Here is an 18,693-nt window from a genome sequence, read left to right on the forward strand (position 1 = left end):
TGTGACCATGGGCAAGTAACTTAACCTTTCTGAGTTTGTTTCCTCACTAATAAATTGCAGATAATACTCACTGCACAGAGTGGTTATTAAGGTGAAATGAGATTGTGTGTGTAAACTGCTGCAACTTGTTTTACATAGAAAGCTCTCAGCAAAAAACTGCTTATAGACTATAAATGATTCTACCTCAATCTGATTTATCTGTGAACATACAGCTCTCCTCTTAGGCTAAATATAGAGCATTACCAAGCAATGAAAAAAAAAAAGTAAGACAGTATTATAGTTTGACTAGGAACAAGAAATGAAACACAAGTTACCTGCTCATTAAAAATTTTATCAGTTCATTATTCACTACACAAACATCTGTCTAAAAGTGGCATTGTTCTAGATTCTGAGAATAAGGGACCAGAGTGAGGAAAAATCCTTGCCCTCAGGGGGCTTATATTCTAAAAAATAAAGCAGGGAAGAGGGATAGAAAGTGTGTGCTGTGGGGGAGGGGAATGAAATTATTGCTGGATGAGCCTTGTAAAGTCTCACCTAGAGATACAGGAGGTGACATTGTCATCAAGACTGGAAGGAAGTGAGGAAGTCAGCCATGGGGATAGGTCCTGGGGGAGGGGCTTTCCAGGCAGAAAAAGCTCTAATCAACAGATAGGAGCTACCCGGCCCTGTGTGCTAACTGTCTTCCTTAATATCACATGTGCATACAAAATAGGGCTTTTTTTTTTTTAAGTTTCTTATTCTCTTTCTCTCTCTCTATTAACTTTAAAGGGCAAAATGTATCCTAGGTTTTCTCCTTTTGGGAAGATAGAGAACAAAACAGTATTTAAAGATAAATTTCCAGTAGGAATTAAAATTAGTTTTCCTTCAAATTTCACATGAATCTAATTATAATAAGCTTTTCCCTGGACTTTTTACCTTAAACTGTTTTTTGAACTTCTTGGAAGGCCAAAAGGTTGGTGACAATGACAATTTTAGAAAGTAAAACATCTGTATTCTTATGACCTGTACAGATAGAATTTTTTACATGCCAGGGTGTTTTAATATAGTGTGTACAAAAACATTTGAAGGGTTCCAGTCTTCCTCAAATATCGAATCGTCTTTACTGTCATGCTCAAAGGTTTATGGTTATTTTGAGTAAGTCTCCTCTTAAAAATCAGGCCCCATGAAAATAGCAGGATTGGTTTCTTTGGAAATACAGTAGAAATTGTCCTTTCAATGCTACCTATCACCATTAAGGAAGATGGTGGAGTGTTATCCCTTCTCCCCAACAGAAATACAGTACTTCTAAAGGTCGACATCTGTCATATTATGTAGAACTTGTTAGCTGCCCTCTCACCTGGGACAAGGTGTGCACCTCGGCCCACGAGGACAAGCGATTTATTAGGAAGCCCAGGCCAGGGCTTTTCTTCTTCAAAAACTTCCAAAGGGGACCGTGCTCTTGACACAACGGAGATACAAAAGAAGAGTTTTCAAGGCACTTTCTAGTTCCATCCGAGTTCTTTTGTATGCTGGTTTGGCTGCCATTATGTTTATGTAATTCTGACAGTGTTCTTAATGACACAGTAACAGATTGTAAAACACGCTGCTGGCATTTACTTGTTTTTTATATTTTTAAAACAATGTCCTTCATGTAACAGTAGTTAAGCGCGGCAGAAGGACATCATTAGAGCCATGGTTAAACTGTAATTTACACCATTAGGAAGGCAGGAGCAATTTTTATTGCCTGGCAATTTTCTTGCTGAAATATTTGGACCATATGGCTCAATTTGTGTAATAACCTTAATTTCTGCACCCTTCAGGTCTGTTCTCCATCTCCTACGGAATGGTAAAATGCGGTTTAGCAGAAAAGGCAACTGTCTATACTTAGAGAGTTGAGATTAATAACATGTCACGTCCTGTTTTTGGTGAAGGAATTCGAACAGCGGCCAGATGGTATCTCTACAAATAACTGTCAGGGGTCTTGATCTAATCAATACAATGTATTAATACATCTCCCTTTGCTGTTCCTCCAGGGGCCGGCACACAACATCTGGAAAGAGTGGGGGGGGGGCGCCAAGTAGAAAGCCGATTCTTTTCAGAATCAAACTGAGCCCAATTAATTTTTCATGTATCCTTGATAACTGTTTCATAATGAGCTGTGCGTCTTGACGGATTGGGGGTTGGCAGAGCAGGCTGCCCCTGCTTTCTATCCCCATTCAGTCCACTTATAGAAACCAACCCATTAATCAAGCTATCTGGCATAAAACCTGAATCTCAGCTCAGCGAGAGATCAATAACCATCCTAAACACACACACACACACACACACACACACACACACACACAGCCGCTAATGGGCACAGGTATCCAGCCATGACACTAGTAATTGCTTTAGCAAAAATAAAACTCTGTATCGTAATCATCCAATAGGAACTTATACGATAAAATTCATTACTTGTGTCTTGTTGAAAAGTAACATTTACCTCTGTTAAAAATATACTGTAATTTTACTATCTAGGCATGGCCATTATCTTTCGGAGGTACACAATGCACCTTTTTGAATGGATTAAAACGCTCTGATTTTGTAATGTGAATATTTAATAATCCAAGTATCATATAAAATGTTTAAAAATGAGTTATTATGCTTCTTTTAAATTCAGAGCACCTGAGGGGCTCCTTAACACAGGCTGTAGCCCAGCTGTGTGTGCATCGTGGTGAGCCTGCTGTGGTAAGAACGCTGACGTGATGTCAGGCTGGTCACATTCCTTAACTCTTTGGTTGGCTTCATGGAAAGATTTATAACTCGACTCATAAATTCTTATCACTTTCCCAGTGGTTTCACCTCACATTGTCACTGTTTTACCAAATTCAAACCAGCCAGTCCAGCAAGTGTCTTTCGAGGTCGCGGGGATGTCTACACTCTCCTTTCTGACACCCATGGCTTTATCAATGGAGAGGCATCATAGCAGAGATGGGGAGATGGAGGAAACCCATCAACGGCTTGCGGAAACATCCTTTACTGGTTCTCAGACAACAGGTGGAAGCCTGTTTTGGCCTTAAGAGAGGCTGAGATTTTGATTAGGAAGAAAACTCCTGGGAGCTACTGCCATAAAGACCGTCACTCATTGGCTCATCATTGGATCAAGCCCTGCCAGGATGACAGAAAGGCCCACGGCATCATCCAGGAACCTGGAGGTGATGTCACATTCATCTTTCCTGACAGCATGACTAAGAATCATGATGCTGTGTTTGCTCAGTCAATGGTTTGTGGTTGTGTAGGGTGAGTGCTGGGCTTGGAACCAGGGCTGTGAGTTACGGTCCTCCTATGCTCTTTTAAGTATTTATGAGGACAATCAATGCCTATGCATGACTAAATAATTGCTTATTATATTGCAATTTGTCTCTTTTTCTTATTTGTTCTGAAAGTACCACAAGTCCCAGAGAGAAGGGACTATTCCTTCTGTCTTTTTATCTATTGTAGCTTCTGGGCACAATAGATTCTCCAAAGAGAATTATGTGAACACTGATTAATGAAAGAGTCTCGCATTATTTCTTGGTCTTGATCACCACATTAGATTTTATGTGTCTTGGTCCTCAATCAATTGCAAATAACTCGCGATTTCCATATATGCATGAGCTACCAGAGAGGCTGTAGCCCAGGTTTTCAACTTGTTGTTTGCTGATAAACAGGGGACACTCTGACAGCGGTGTGTTTGCAGTTGAGCTGCACAATATTAAATAAGAAAGCTATTTGAATCAAGGACAATAGATTAGTGGTTCCCAGAGGGTAAGGGAGGCGGAGACAGGTGGTAGATGAGGGTAAAGGGGATCGAATATATGGCGATGAAAGAACTGACTCTGGGTGGTGAGCACACAATGTGATATACAGATGATGTACTACAGATTGTACACCTGAAACCTATGTAACTTTACTAACCATTGTTACCCCAATAAACTTTAATAAAAAAAAATAATGAATCACATGACTGAATAGAATCTGAAATTTGGGATCCACAATACATGGCATCCAGAATTTTTAATTTCTGTGATGCCATTATTGAAATACTTAATTGATACAAATTTAAACTCCCTGTGACAAAGACAAAGGTAGCTGCCATTCTGGGGCCTCCTAGTCCATAGATCTGATCACCACCACCAGCACTTCAAGCTTAGCAACGTCCAGCTACAACTCTAACAAGACATTTCACCTTAAAAATTCTATTGAGAGAGAAAAAGATTCATTTGCAAACCCATCACATACCTATTCACAGGTGGTGGGTGTGGGTCATTGCATTTGGATTAAAAAGCAAATGTCTCTCTCTACATGAGAGGTCACTAGCTGGTGTAAGGCAAAATCTTTTCACTGTTCGGCATAATTAAAATATTCCAACAGTGGTTTCAGTAATTTAAAAATCACAGTATTGTTGTAATATTTTTCTAGGCTTCAGGAGCTCACGATTGTTTGGCCCAATCAAACCCGGGAACACTAGAGAAGTTATCACCCATCAAGGTAATTACTTTCAAGTTGAAATAATTACTCTATCAATGTTAATGGTCTTTCAACTTCAATAAAGCACTCACCTGCCGATAATCACAGCTAACCTCTTGCTCTAATGCAATTCCCTCTCTATTTAGTAGGTTATATTACAGCCGTTACAGTGGTCACTTGTCCTGAACAGCTGCTGAATTTCACTTTGATCGGCTGTGAACCATAAAAAAATTGGTCATCTGTGTATGATTTCCCCCTCACCCATAAGCCCTTGCAGAGCGAAGGATATGATCTCTTGGCTCTAATAGGGTCCTTCAGGGGAAGCCATCTTGCCTCAGGTAGTGGCTACTTTCCACTTGTGACAAGAGCACAGGAGTTCAATTAACTTCTGCCCTTCACTGCCGTTTGCAGCTTGCTGTCTCTGCTAAATGGCACATATTCTGAATTTATGGCCTGGGCCCGGTAGTGTGTGGACTAGTTCATTTTACTTTCATATACGTTTCTAACAAGGCTCTGTAGATTCTTGGGTGTCTAAATGTAATTCAGTTAAAAGGCAGAAAGTAACAACATACCTGAATTAAAGGGCAAACAGTCTCCCCATAAACCGCCCCTCATACACTCATACACTGAGAGTTGCTCTTGGGCACAGTGAAGTAGGTAGGTGTCAATTTGGGAGGGAGGGAGAGAGGGAGAGGGAGAGGGAGAGGGAGAGAGGGAGAGAGAGAGAGAGAGAAGCACTGTCTTGTTCTAGGCGACTTAGAAAGGAAATAGAACCTAATCCAGCACTTGAGAAGCTACCTGCAAATCAACAGACTGGTATCAGAAAGCATTTACATTTGCAAGCTGATTTTGTTGGAAAGTGAGGAATGCTTAAAATGTACAAAACACAAGGAGTTTACTTCATGACCAAATCCGCACATATAGGTGCCTTACAGAAACCAAAATTTGTTCTACATTGGCTCATTTCTTCCCGCTGCTGTTGTTCCAAATACTAGGGCTTCTAAAGTCTTACTCCCTATTTATAGCGCCATGTACAGCTCCTACAGTCCTTTGCATACATATTAATTCATATAGCCCTTGCAACAGCCTTGCGGGATAAGTAACATCTTAGTTCAGACATGACGGTTAAGAAGGAAGACATCTGAAGTGTAAGGTCACGACCAGTTGACCAGAGGGGAACAGCATGTGTGAAGATTCTAAGGTCCCCTTCAAGCAGATGGATTCAGGATACACTTTAGAAGCAAAACCGATAGGACTTAGTGAAGGATTGGATTTGAAAGTAAGGAATGGGAGGACTCAAGGATGGCCTACCTGGATTCATCAACTAGAAAGATGACGGGGCCGTTTAGTCATGTAACAAGATGTAACAGGATACCTTGGGGAATAGTGAGTCTAGCTTAGAACACTAGGTGATAAGTAACTACTGGAACTGCCAGACACACCTGTGCAGCCCTTACAGAAAGAAACAATAATCATCATCCTTAAACCTTCAAGCCCATCTCCTCATAAGATCACCAACGTAAGAGAAGATGGAGGTTCACGGAAAACAAGTTAAAGAAGGGAATTCAGTAGTGAAGCTTCTCCAGTTATCTCCTTACCACTAGAGGGGAGGGAATGGGGATACCCCACACTACCCTCTCAAGGCTTATGAAGGCTATCCAAGAGAGCTGCATGAAGAAGTTGGGGTGTCTGTCAGAAAGGTGAGGTGGACACCCCACTCTTTTCAGAAGGCTTGCTACTGAGGTAAAGAGACTCACAGGGTGATGTTGATGCAGCCACTAGGGAGAAGGGTCTTCTGAGATCCGTGTGTGATCCCAGGATTTGGGGACTGTGGTCTAACACAAGCTGGGACGTGCTTCCTGTTCAGTGAATTCTGAAGTGGTGAGGCTGGCTGGGTTGCACCTATCATGATAGGTCAAGTAGAGAAGATAGTGAAGGACAAGCTGTGCTTTCCTTATTTGATAGAACAAGTTTTCCGCATGCCTAATAGATGCCAAGAAAGGAATGAATTTCATCAAGGTGGTAGAACCTGATATTGGCTGCCTGCGTGGCAGAAGGGTGCCCAGAAGCAAAAGAGGTTGTGGGGTGGACCTCAGGGGCAGTAAGGGATAGGGGTACAAGAAATTAGCCAGAGTATACTGCCTGCATCAGGGACAATGAAACATGGGGTTCCCCATGGGGGACTTTACATAACCCACAGGGAAGATCCCACAAGACACCTGCCCCACAAAAAGCAATGATGGATGGCTTAGAACAATACTAATGAGTAAGGCTCTGCTCCTTTCTGTCTGATTCCATCTTTTCTGCCAAGATCCTGGGGGAAATCAACAAAAGAAGAAGAGAGAACTGAAGAAGAGGGAAGAAAATGGACAAGCCCTCTCTTCCTCACTGTAGATCCCTTACCAAAAGGCAGGCTTTAGACTGGATTATTTTAAAACACCTCGCATGGGTCCTGATTACCCAAACTGGGCTGGTCGCTGTCACTGAAAGTGACCAGAGAACCATGGCCCGTACCCTGGAGATGACTGATGAGCAAGCGAGAGAGGGCTGATGAAGCTGTCGGAATAAAGTGGTTGGAGAAAAATAAAGCTGTTTCAGAGAAGTAGTTATACAAAGGTCATGAAGACCTGTGTGGATCTACATCTTTCTGAATTTCCAATACTACTGAGCAAAAATTAGATCTCCAATAAATATTTGTGATTGGCAGGGTACTATTAAAAAAAAAAGGAATAAAGTTAATATGAAACCAAATACATCAGTACAGTTAAAGAAATGGGCTGTGCCAACAACCTACTGTTCGGTGTGACATTTAGCCACCCATATTTTGTATCTTTTATATAAAGGAATGAATGACAGATTATAAAATGTGAAAAGCTCAGCTTAGAGAACTAGTGCAGAATTTATGATGATTGTTTCTATTACCAGATTTTTTTTTGTGTGTTTTTCATTTTGGAAAGATAGTCGCCAAGGAGTCCTTTGAGAGAGCTAGATCTCCCAGCACATTTGTCTTACAGATGGATCTAGGCAGAAGAGGCTAAGGATCATGACACTTTAAGAGTTACAACTAAGTGAAGATCATATGTAAAGAATAATAATATTTTCCATTACACTCAGGCAAAATGAAAATGGAGTTAAAAATCAATTCATCAATTAACTCACAAACTTTCCATAATATGGTGATTTCGAAGTATCTCACCCCCTTCACCATAGCTACTTAATAGTAAAGGAATTTGAGACGACCACATGAGGAGATTTTGAATATCTCCTCCTTGACATTGGGCAGGGACTTGGCAACTAGAATCTAGACACTAGAGTTTGTAATTCTGGATTTTATTTCCAGATTGGAAGCCAACTTTTAGTGACCCATCTGATTGGCACCGTATGCTTGACTCTCTACACAGGGTGAGGTGCCATCTCCCTTTAAGGCTACAGGGCAAACGTATGATCTGGGCTTGATGCTTTATCACCCTGTGGGGTGGGCACCGAAGTGCTCAGAGCACAGACGAACAGGTAAACCACCTTCACCTTTAAATCCCAGTGCGATGGCAGGTGCCAGGGAGAAAAAGCAAACAAATTGGAATGGTGGCAGCAGAGCCGCCAGCCTCGCCAGGAGTGTTCCCTGCAAACACCAGCGTGGAACTCCTGATGCCAAGCAAGGCTAGGCACTGTTCTCTCCTGACACTGCACTATTCATCATAGAGCTAAGGGAGATGGAGGACTTCTACCTAAAGCGTGTTTTCCGTAGTGGCGGGTATTAGTCCAAAGGGACCCTAAGAACCTAGATCTCTCGCTGTTCCCCTTAGGAGGACCTACTTAGGCCCAAAGGGAGATGGAGCTTTTCATAAGGTTGGGAGAGAAGCTGGTGATACATTAAAACCCACACTCTCTCCATTTCTCCTCTCCTGCTGCCTCAGCTGCTGCTGCCGCAGCTCCTGCCAACACATATGCTCTCCCCCCCCCCACGGAGGGCCCCCACTGCCAGCTTTCCACCCACTGCCACTGTCAGGAGGCTCCATGCATCCATCGCATCTGTTTATGTGGCTCTCCCAGACACATCCACCTGTCTGTAAACAGTTCTGGGATAGCTGCTGATGGCACGACATGGTGGGCCACTTACTGGTGGTCCCTTGGGCAGAGACGGGGTCCGATTAAACAAGTGACTAAGTGTATGTGTGTGTGTGTGTGGGGGGGGGTTGGGGGTAGTGATACCTCTCGCAAGTCCTTGGGCGGAACTGTAATCCTGCACTTGTGAGGATGGATTCTGTCTCTCACTGATTGAAAATATAGTTCCTTTGCTCTGGGGAATTTCAGCCAAAACCGTCTATGAAACAAAAGCTTGAAAGACCGCCTAGGGCAGGCACAGAAGCGGAAGGAGACGGTGAAGATGCTGAGCTGGTGTAGGAATTAGGGAAATAGTAAGTAGAGCCAGAAAGGTGCTCAGAGAAAGGTTTAAACGGGAATCACGATCGCATGAACAGCAGAAACTCAGAAGCAAAGACCCTGAAACACTGGAAAGGCCCAGCAGTCATCAGAATCTGCCTCAGACTTGATGACTCCTCTTCCCTCATGGTCTCTGCTCTGCAGTCTCGTGCCGACTTCATAAATATCCTTGAGTGTCGAACTGAGTATCGACAGATTGAATATAGTACTCAATGACCATTTGCCAAATTGGATTGAATCGTCAATAATCTGTTCTTGACCCTGGAGACCCAGTGCACTATTCTAGAGAAGCCCTGCTGCTCTGAACAGGACGAGATGGACTTCAACTACAGGAGGAGGGATGTGGCCCTTCCCTGGTGGTAAGAAACTGGGGGTCAAGTGGTAGGACCTCCTCTTTCAGACAGCTTAAAAAAAATGGTTGAACACATTCCCTCGGGAGTGTAGGAATGCACGAAATTCAAAGACTGTTTTTATGATTACTTCTTTCAAAGATGCCAGTCCATAAAGAATCACAGTGGCCCCCTGCTATGGTCATGTGGCCTATGGCCAGAATGTCTGGGCACAGCCCTGTGGCTCTGTGGAAGCCATCCTTGTTGCTGAAACCTGAATTGGGACTTTTCCTGATGAACCTGATGAAGTCTTCTCCTGGGGTACTCGGTCCAAAAATCCAGATTTGGGGGGGCCACTTTCAACACACACACACACACACACACACACACAAATTCAAAAACAGTATGCAGAAATACTATTGTCTCGATTATCATGGCTATTCTCTTTAGCATTGCGAGGGGTAATCCTTAGAAAAATGGAAGAAAGCAGCAACACTGAGCTATCAGAACAGAAGCCATGTCGGGGGCTGGGCTCAGGGAGGGTTCTGTGAAGCTTAAAGCGTGGGGCCATAGGCCTTCCTTTTTTTTCAGAAATTGTTAATGTAATAAAACGTCTTCAAGTCTCCTGTTATAAAGTGAAGCCAGCTATAAAAGGCTGACTTAGAGACTATTCCACAAGGGAATTAAAATAAAACTGTTTTGGGAGATTGGGTGGTTAGGCTTATACTCCTGAAAACCATATTTTAAAAGATCAGACCTTTAATCATTGTAATACGGGTGCCTTCAATAAAATATATTTAAACTACGTTGTCTCAATCAGAAAGCTCTTGTCAAATAGTTTTACTAGTTTTTCAGTTTTTTTTTTTCCTTTCAGGGTAGAAGTTTAGAACATAAATTTCAAGGATATGATAAGAAGTAATATATTTCACATATCAACTACAACAGATATTCTACACTTAAGAACATTGCTTCTTATGTTTATAATGAACGACTTAGAAGATGTAACATGAAATATCCTGATATATAAAGATAATTAAATGTGAAATTAAATAAAGTACCAATTCTGAAACAAAGATTAAAAAAATATCATCCCTTCTATTCACGCGTTGCTTATTTTTTAGCCATATGAGAAAATTAAACGTAAGGACTGTGAGAAAACATGGCACTTTAAACTATTCATTTACAAAAATTCTTCTGCAGCTTCATTAAATATATTTGTCCAGCACTATTTAGATATTTTGATAAGTGTTATATTTTATAAGATAAATCTTCATGGAATCTGAGCTGCCTAAACCGAAAGCATGGAAACATGGTTTGGTCTTTGAAAATAACGCTTTATGTTGTCTGGTCATGTTTTCTTACTTATGAGGGGTTTTCTTATTTAGTAAGATCTTGGCACATTTTGAAAACCGTATGTATTGAACTCCTCAGACCACAGGGTTCCATCTTCGCTTCAGTAGGTGGGCTTTCTGCTGGCTTCTCAGAGCATTCTGCTGCCTGACACTTGGTATATGGTATCATTAGCTCTTGCAATGCGGTTTAGACCTAATAGGTGGCAGAGTATGAGTCTCAGTCTCAGGGTGATGAACACGGTAGGCTGCAATCTACTACTTCACTGTTTTTTTTTCTTTTTATTTATTTTATTTTATTTTTTTTATGTTCAGTTCTCATCGCTGCACTATTATAAAGGAGAACGCTCCCTGAAACAAGGACCACCATTCTGCTTCTGTGTGTCCCATACAACATCAGGCTGTGGCAGTCATAACGGGGGCTCACAGGAGATACCAGGTGATGTGGGCCAGGGGTGGGTCCAATCCAGGAAAATCACAAGTTATGGCGCCTGTGACATCCAGAGCTATGTCTGTACATCCTTATGTATGTAGAAATTTAATTTTCTTCTTCCTCACAGAGCCAATCATATCGCGTACCTTGATCTATCTACAGATATCTATTTCTATCTATCACGTTGACAGTGTTTCGTTCATAAAATCCCTATCCTAGACAGATATCGTATGTAACTGGCTTTTGGAGAAAGAAAACAATTAAATTTCTGTCTCATTTCATCTGAGTCGCATCCCCATGGGGTATGAAGGAGGACCTCTAATGTTCCCATTCAATGGATTTAGACACCAGGTAAAGAGAGATTCACTTATTTGCTCGAGGTAATACAAACTAACTGTGGTCTGCAAACCCGTTTCCAACATCCCTTATACTCAGTTCTGCATCTTATCCCCATGACTACACTGCTTCTTTTCACATGGGAATAATTTTCATATATTTAATCCCTAAGTGAAGAAAAATAACATCGGATAAAAAAATGAATTTCAACATATTAGCCCGAGAAGCTAAGCATCTGTTATTTTTCTAAGGACTCACCATTACTGTGAACGCATGCACGGTTGGGAGGGTGAATGTCGGATCGTCGGCTCTCTCTCGGTAGACCACGCGGTACTGGGAGATGACGCCATTGGGAAAGTCTGGCTTCGTCCAGCTCAGCAGAACTGAATGGGCACCAGTGGCTTGAGCCCAGGGCGCTGGCAAGTCTTGGGGCGGGGCTTCCAGAGTCCGCACTGTTGACCACAGACTCTCCACTGAGCCCCTGGAGTTATGGGCTCTGACGTGATACTCATAGAACGTGAAAGGTCTCAGAGCATCTGCAGCATCATCAGTAAATCCAAGGGCACCTTCTGCCCAGACAAACACGAGGGTCTCCTCTTCAAGGCCGGAAGAACGTCTGAAAGAAAACCCAGAAGGCACCTGTGTCAGCTGCACACTTCACAGCCAGGTTTGCAGACAGAGTAAGACACTGTGTCTTAGAAGATTTTGTCATCAACTCAACTGTTCAACTGTCTCCTTCCGGTGTCATGATGAAGACCAGATGGAAGAATATACCCGAGGCCTGATGCAGTATGGTTTTAAAAATGTGGTCTTACATGTATTTGGCAAATTTTAAAAAGTGAAACATCACCTACAATCACATTTTTTTTGTATAAACTTCTAGACATTTCCCTTAAAAAATCACCCATCTGAAAACAAACCTTAACTTTTAAAAAATATTTAAAAAAATAAAAAATACAGATGTGTATATGCAAGTATTATTAGCATTGTTTTGGTATCTTCTGAATCTTTATAGTTTTACAGATGTATATGTGTGTGTGCACATGCAGTTATGCTAGGTTATTTTTCGCACAACTGCAGCCACACTATACACAATGATTAGAGGCTGATATGGCTGGGAGTCCTTTCCTTCTCTGGTGGGTGGATTGCAGTGCCCTCAATCAATCTCCCTATATCCACATCTTTTGCTAATATGCTCCTCAACTCACTCTGAGCTTGGCCATATGACTCTCTTTGGCTAGTGGATATTAGCAGATGTGATACGTTTAGAGAACTGAAAGCGTTCGCACATTGAGGCTGATAAAGCCCAGACTAGCACACCAAAGGGTGAGAGACCATGCAGAGAAGTCCACAGTTCTTATTCTCTTACCTAGCACAATGCTAGTTTGCATTTGTTTCTAGGATGTTCTAAAAGTGTTTAAAATTCACTTCCCACACGTCACTTATTTCTCTTTATTTGAACTTTCTCTTCATGAATTAAACCATAACCCTTTGCAGTAAGGCCCATTTTTTCTTGTCTGCATCAACAAACTTTCATGGAGCGCTTATTATACTCTGGGTCTTGTACTAGGAGCAGAGATGTGCAAAGATGAACTCCTTACCCAAAGGAGCTCATGGTGAGGAGAGACACAGACCTAAATGTAAATTCCAGAAAATGACCTAAGTTATGTAATAGGAATCTGCTTTAGAGATCTTTACAGGCCCCAAATCAAATTCCTTTTAGAGGTCTTCTCTAAAACCTAGTAAAAAGCCGAGTATGCTGAAAAAACTTATTTCAACTGCCTGAAAAAGGGATTGTTTCCCATCTTTAGATTTTATTGATATGAAAACTGGGGCCCATGCACACCCTGTCGGGACTCAATATACAGAGCATTCAACATCTCACTAAGAGAAATGAAATTGTCAGTTGTTGCAATGGCCCCAGCTACCTGATATTTCACATGGACAGTCGTGTGCTCATCCGGATGTGAAATCATGATGTGACGCAGGCAGACCAGAAGGGGTGTTCCTGAGGAATTGGGCTGGTTAGTTCCACCTCCCCAGCTTCTGAGCCCACCAAGTGTTCAGGATTTAACTTTTTTTTTCCAGATGGATGGCATATGATCTCATGGCTTTTCTCCACCATCGTCTCATCTCTCACAACTCTTTCTTTTCCTATTCGGGTAGTATTCCACCCATGAGATGAACCTCTCCTTTAGCTTACTCTCTAACCGAGAAGAGACTGATGGGTAAGTCAGTATTTCTAGGCCATTAGGGGTATTTACACACTCTTCTTGAGCTAGCATATTTGCACACTGCCACATCAGATTAACCACCAAAACGGGAAAGTGTATTAAGACAAAATAAATGATAGTACCTTTCACAAAAAGGAAGGCTCTTTAAAACGCTTTGGCTTTGGGAATGTGGTGATCCTCACGTTGGTAAGTGACTCCGAGCTAAGTAAGAGCAATGACATACTTCCTGCTGGTGGCTATGGAGTTTCCTAGCTACCTCTCGGTGACCCGCCATTACGGTCGGCAGACCACCTCCTTGCCCCCGCTCCCGCACACGCACCAGGCTCTGCACGCTCTGCAGGTTCGCAGGTTCTGGCCTCTTACTTGCCACAGGTCCCAGGTGTGTCGCTGGGAAGGGCTCATTCCATTGAGGACCACAGGGCCCACGGCCAAAGTTTCCCCCTCACTGAGTGTTTTCAAAGGCATTTGCTAGGAACATACCACAGCAGACTAGCATATGAACGTCTATGGGGAAAGAGAATGATCTGTTTTGCCTGGCTTCAGCCTTTCTATGACAACTCAATTATTTTTTTTTTATGAAACTTTCATGGATGCCCATGGTTGTCATAAAACTGACATTCTTTAAAAAAACTGCCTGAAAGTGTGAATTTTAAAAATCGATGCTGTATAAGGGATTACACATTATGTTAGCCTCAAGTTTTATTCACCAAATACAACAAAACAATGTAGCCTGGTTAAGTATTTCTTAATACTAATGAATACTTAATAAATTAATATTATAGTGAGGTAATATTAGTCCATCAGTGGCATTAGAAAACAGAATTATCTTTAGGTCTGAATAAACTTTGAACGGGAGAGGCTGAATAGATCACAATTATTCCTAAGTTATTTAAGATTTCAGCTTCAACTGTTCATTTAATTGAAAGTATTTCCTCGTGAACAGTCTGTGCTGAGGAAAAATCACCTTTCCTGTCCTCTCTGAAGAGCCAAATGGTTATCCTATGCTTAAGCTTACTTGGGAGATACTTCAGTAATGCACGTTTCCAGCTAGAGTTAATTTAATGTTGTTTAACACTAAAAACAAAAATAAAAACAAAAATAAGTATTAAAACTAGGAGCTATATATTTAAAAGGCATTCATACTCATGCTATCTTACTGTAATATAACCTTGTAAAGAGCCCCCTACCTTCTCATTCTCTGCCAGCAATTATTGGGGCTTATCTTCCAAAGCAATGAAAATAATCCTATAAGTCATTGTGTTTCCCGTAACAATTTAAGATGATGCAAGGGCCCCCGTCCTCTCACACAAAACATTAAGAGCACCCCAGATTTAAGTAAATAGCCCCAAATGCCTGCAGTAGGAGTACGCAGGCTGTGGGCTCCCTCTGGCCCATCACTTAATGAAACGACCGTGGGCAAACTCACCTGTGTCCTCTGGTGTCTACGTCACTTTGTAAACCAGAGTTGATAATCTTATAGTATAGAATATCCTAGAATTTTTGTACGACCTAAATCAAATAACACACATGGAAACCACCGGGTCAAATGTAACACATGATACAAATGAAGTTGTCCTAGAAATAATGCCCAAAGCTGTACTGAGGAAGGTGACTCCAGTGGCTGTGTACAGGCTGCACTGAACAGGGGTGACAGAAGCCAGTCACACATAAGAGGCCACCTCAGCAGCCCCCAGGGACTATATGGAGACCCTGAACTGGTCTGATGGTCGAGTGAAGGGACACCCAGGGGACTTACTAAATGCTTCCTGAAGGCTGCCTTGTCCAGCTCTCTGGAGGGAGTGGATACTCTGGGGTTGCGGGCAGAAACTTTAAAGCTCTTCCGAACACTTGAAGACTTAACCCCATTTATAATAAAACTCTTTAGGCTTCACAGACATCGCTCAGAGCTACCCCAGGTGTGATTCCGACTACAGAAATAGAACAAACAGTGCAATAAGGCGAGTCCCACGGATGCTTTGGTTTCCCAGCGCACATAAACGCTACGTCAGCCTCAGTTCTTTTACGTGCCCCCAAAGCAGTGCTTTTCAACAAGTCTTCTAAGGAAGAGTGTTCGGTAGATTCTGTAGATGGGAGTTGGATGTTGTGGATGGATTTTGCTATTTATAGGATTACAGATGTAAGATAAAGGGGGGAAACTGAAGAATCTTCATTATACAAACCAAATCTACTACGAAGAGAGAGCAACTGCCCAAGATGGTCTTGATTATACCCCATTAGTAAACAGGCTGCAAAACACTAATGTACATGCTCTCCGTATTACAGGAAATCCTGTTTTGTCACTTACACGGCGTTAACACTGTGGCCTAAGTAAAATACAGTAGTCCTCATTACCCATGGTTTCGCTTTCCATGGTTTGGGGTACCTACGGTCACTCAAGGCCAACTGTGGTGTGAAAATATTACATGGAAAATTCCAGAAATAAACAATCCATAAGTTTTAAACTGCACACCGTTCTGAGTAGTATGATGAAATCTTGTGCCTTCCCTCCCCTTCCCACCCAGGATGTGAACCGTCCCTTTGTCCACTGTATCTACTCTCAACCCGTTAGTCACTTACTAGCCTTCTAGGTTGTCACATCGACTGCCTGGTATCGCAGTGCCTATGTTCAAGTCACCCCTGTTTTACTTACTAATGGCCTCAAGGTACAAGAGTAGTGCTGCTGGCAATTCAGATATGCCAGAGAGAAGCCTTACAGCGCTTCATGCGAGTGAAAAGGTGAGTGCGGTACAGTAAGATATTTTGTGAGAGAGCACATTCATATAACTTTGATTGCAGTGTATTACTGTAATTGTTCTCTTTATTATTAGCTATTGTTGTTAATCTCTTGCTGTGCCTAATGTAGGCTCTGGGACTCTCTGTGGTTCCAGGCATCCGCTGGGGGTCTTGCAATGTATCCCCTTTGGATAAGAAGGGATGACGGTATCAGATTAACAGGTAAACTGAACAGAAGCAATCGCATTGATAGTCTTGTCCTTCGTAGGTATTTGTTTTGTGGTTTTTTAAAAATCATAAACGTCTCGTCTCTTTACTGGGGTAGACACTTTTTAACAGGATGGTATCATTAACCACAGAAGGGGATTACTGAGGGAACATGCTTCGGGGAGTTAGGGTAGAATGACAAGCATTTCAAAATGGGATTGGCAACTTAGCTTCCTGCAATGTAATGAATATATCTGCATAGGCCAAACCCTGTGTTTGGTTTGAGCTAAACGCATTTCCTTTGGTGGCAATAGAAGAAAGAGGAGGCAAATGAGGAAGGAGAAATTACATGTCATCACCTCCCCAAAAATACTGCAGGCTGCGGCTATAACTATATTATAAGGGGCTCTCTGTAGTCCCGGAATGAAAAAGAACTGTGTGTCTACCTTCTATTCCTGTCCTTACAAATTTCTGATTTTTTTTTTTGCAGCTATCTAAGAAAAATTTGATATTGTTGTTGTCGAAGCACATTTAAACTTCAGCTGAAATAACGGCCAAGTGATTCATGCCTATGTAGGTGAATATAATGATTGTATCTGCAGCCCCAGCGCGCCATTTTCATTTCACTTTAAATAAAAAACAAAATGTATCTATGTCAGTCAGTGCCCTTCTGCTGTACTCAGAGGTATCAAACAGGCTACAATTATGATTGTGAAGTGATTGTGTCACATTGGAGGAAGGTTTATTGCTTTTGAGTCTGCTAGGCAGTAACACATTCTGTTTCATATTACTCTTTATATCATTGTTTGGTTGTGACTAGAATAATCAAATGCCATCAAATGCTGTCAAATTCAATTTACAGTATTTTTCATTGAAGCGGGCTTTCTGCATTCTATTTCCTGTTTTCCCTCTCCATAGCTGCCATGGAATAGTCACCATAATCATGAGCTTTATTTACAAAACCAACAGAGTGAAGCCACGTCCTGGCCTATAGCAGATACTTTATTTTCCTTTATTCAGAATAGGAATTGGATGTGCTTTTCTCATACAATTAGCATTAAGTAGATGAAAGGAAACTATTCCGAGAGGATGGACATTTTAGAGCCTGCGCTAATGTGCTTAGCGCAAAATGTAAATTCGCATTAGCCATTTTTACATGTTCATGTATATCTGAATCAGAAGTATTATTCTTCAAATTAATGTTTGCTGAGCAGGAATGTGGCTTGCTCATTTTCGGCAACGCCATCTACATAACCAGAAAGGTCTCCTTTCAGAATTCTCCTACAAACCCCGGACTCATCACTGCAGGCTGCTCTCAATCAAAGCGTTTCAATACCTGACGTTGCAAGAGGAGCCTAAGCTAAGTTCCACGATGCACCCAGGCTGCAGGACCACACCAGGGACGGTGCCAGGCCCGTGGGCGACTAACAAAGGCGGCAAAGAGGGGATGAGGACCTAATGGCAAAGAGGGGATGAGGACCTAAACAGCAATGAGGTGTGCTCTGTGTGCCTGATGTAAATGATTTCTTTTGGAATGGGGTTTTCCATCTGAAAATCCTTTATGTCTATGTGTCTAATTCACATGGTGTCTTTTCTGTCTTGGTGCTAAGGTCTGAATGTTTGTAGCCCACCCCGCCCCATAACCCTGAGGTGATGGTGTTAGGAGGTGCGGTCTTTAGGAGGTGATTAGGTCAGGAGGCTGGAGCCTCCTGAATGGGATCGGTGCTCATATAAAAGAGGCCCCACAGAGCGTCCCAGTTGCTTCTACCAGGTGAGGACACAGTGACACGACCACCCTCTATAAACCAGGGGATGGGCTCTCACTCGACACCAAGTCTGCCAGCACCTTGATCTTGGACTTCCCAACCTCCAGAGCTGTGAGAAATAAATGCTGTGTATAAGCTACACGGTTTATGGTATTTTTGTTACAGCAGCCTGAGCAAGCCAAGACAGACAGCAAGCTCTCAGCAGACGGGCCATTTGCCTCCTGGACGATGCTTCTGTTTTCCTTTCTTTCCCTCCCCCTCTCCCTCAGCCTCTCTCTCCCCCATTCTCATTCTTTTTCTCTCTGCTTGCTTTTCTCTTCTTCTCTGCCTCTCACCCTCCTCCTCTCCCTCATTATTTGTGACGCATTTAAAGAAATCATTGATGCAAAGCTATGCCCA

At 42.2% G+C, this 18,693-nt stretch overlaps 1 protein-coding gene across 1 annotated transcript in view; it reads right to left on the minus strand.

The window, feature by feature from the left end:
• LOC109377925 (usherin-like) overlaps nt 1-18,693 on the minus strand; it is a gene marked incomplete at its 5' end in the record, with an annotated part of 104,566 nt that overhangs the window by 72,315 nt on the left and 13,558 nt on the right. The window contains one exon of the mRNA XM_019634397.1: nt 11,613-11,970. Within this exon, the coding sequence (XP_019489942.1) occupies nt 11,613-11,970 (358 nt within the window). The remainder of the gene's footprint in view (nt 1-11,612; nt 11,971-18,693) is intronic.

The sequence above is a fragment of the Hipposideros armiger genome, unplaced genomic scaffold, assembly GCF_001890085.2.
Source record: "Hipposideros armiger isolate ML-2016 unplaced genomic scaffold, ASM189008v1 scaffold_1629, whole genome shotgun sequence".
Taxonomy (NCBI): Eukaryota; Metazoa; Chordata; class Mammalia; order Chiroptera; family Hipposideridae; genus Hipposideros; species Hipposideros armiger.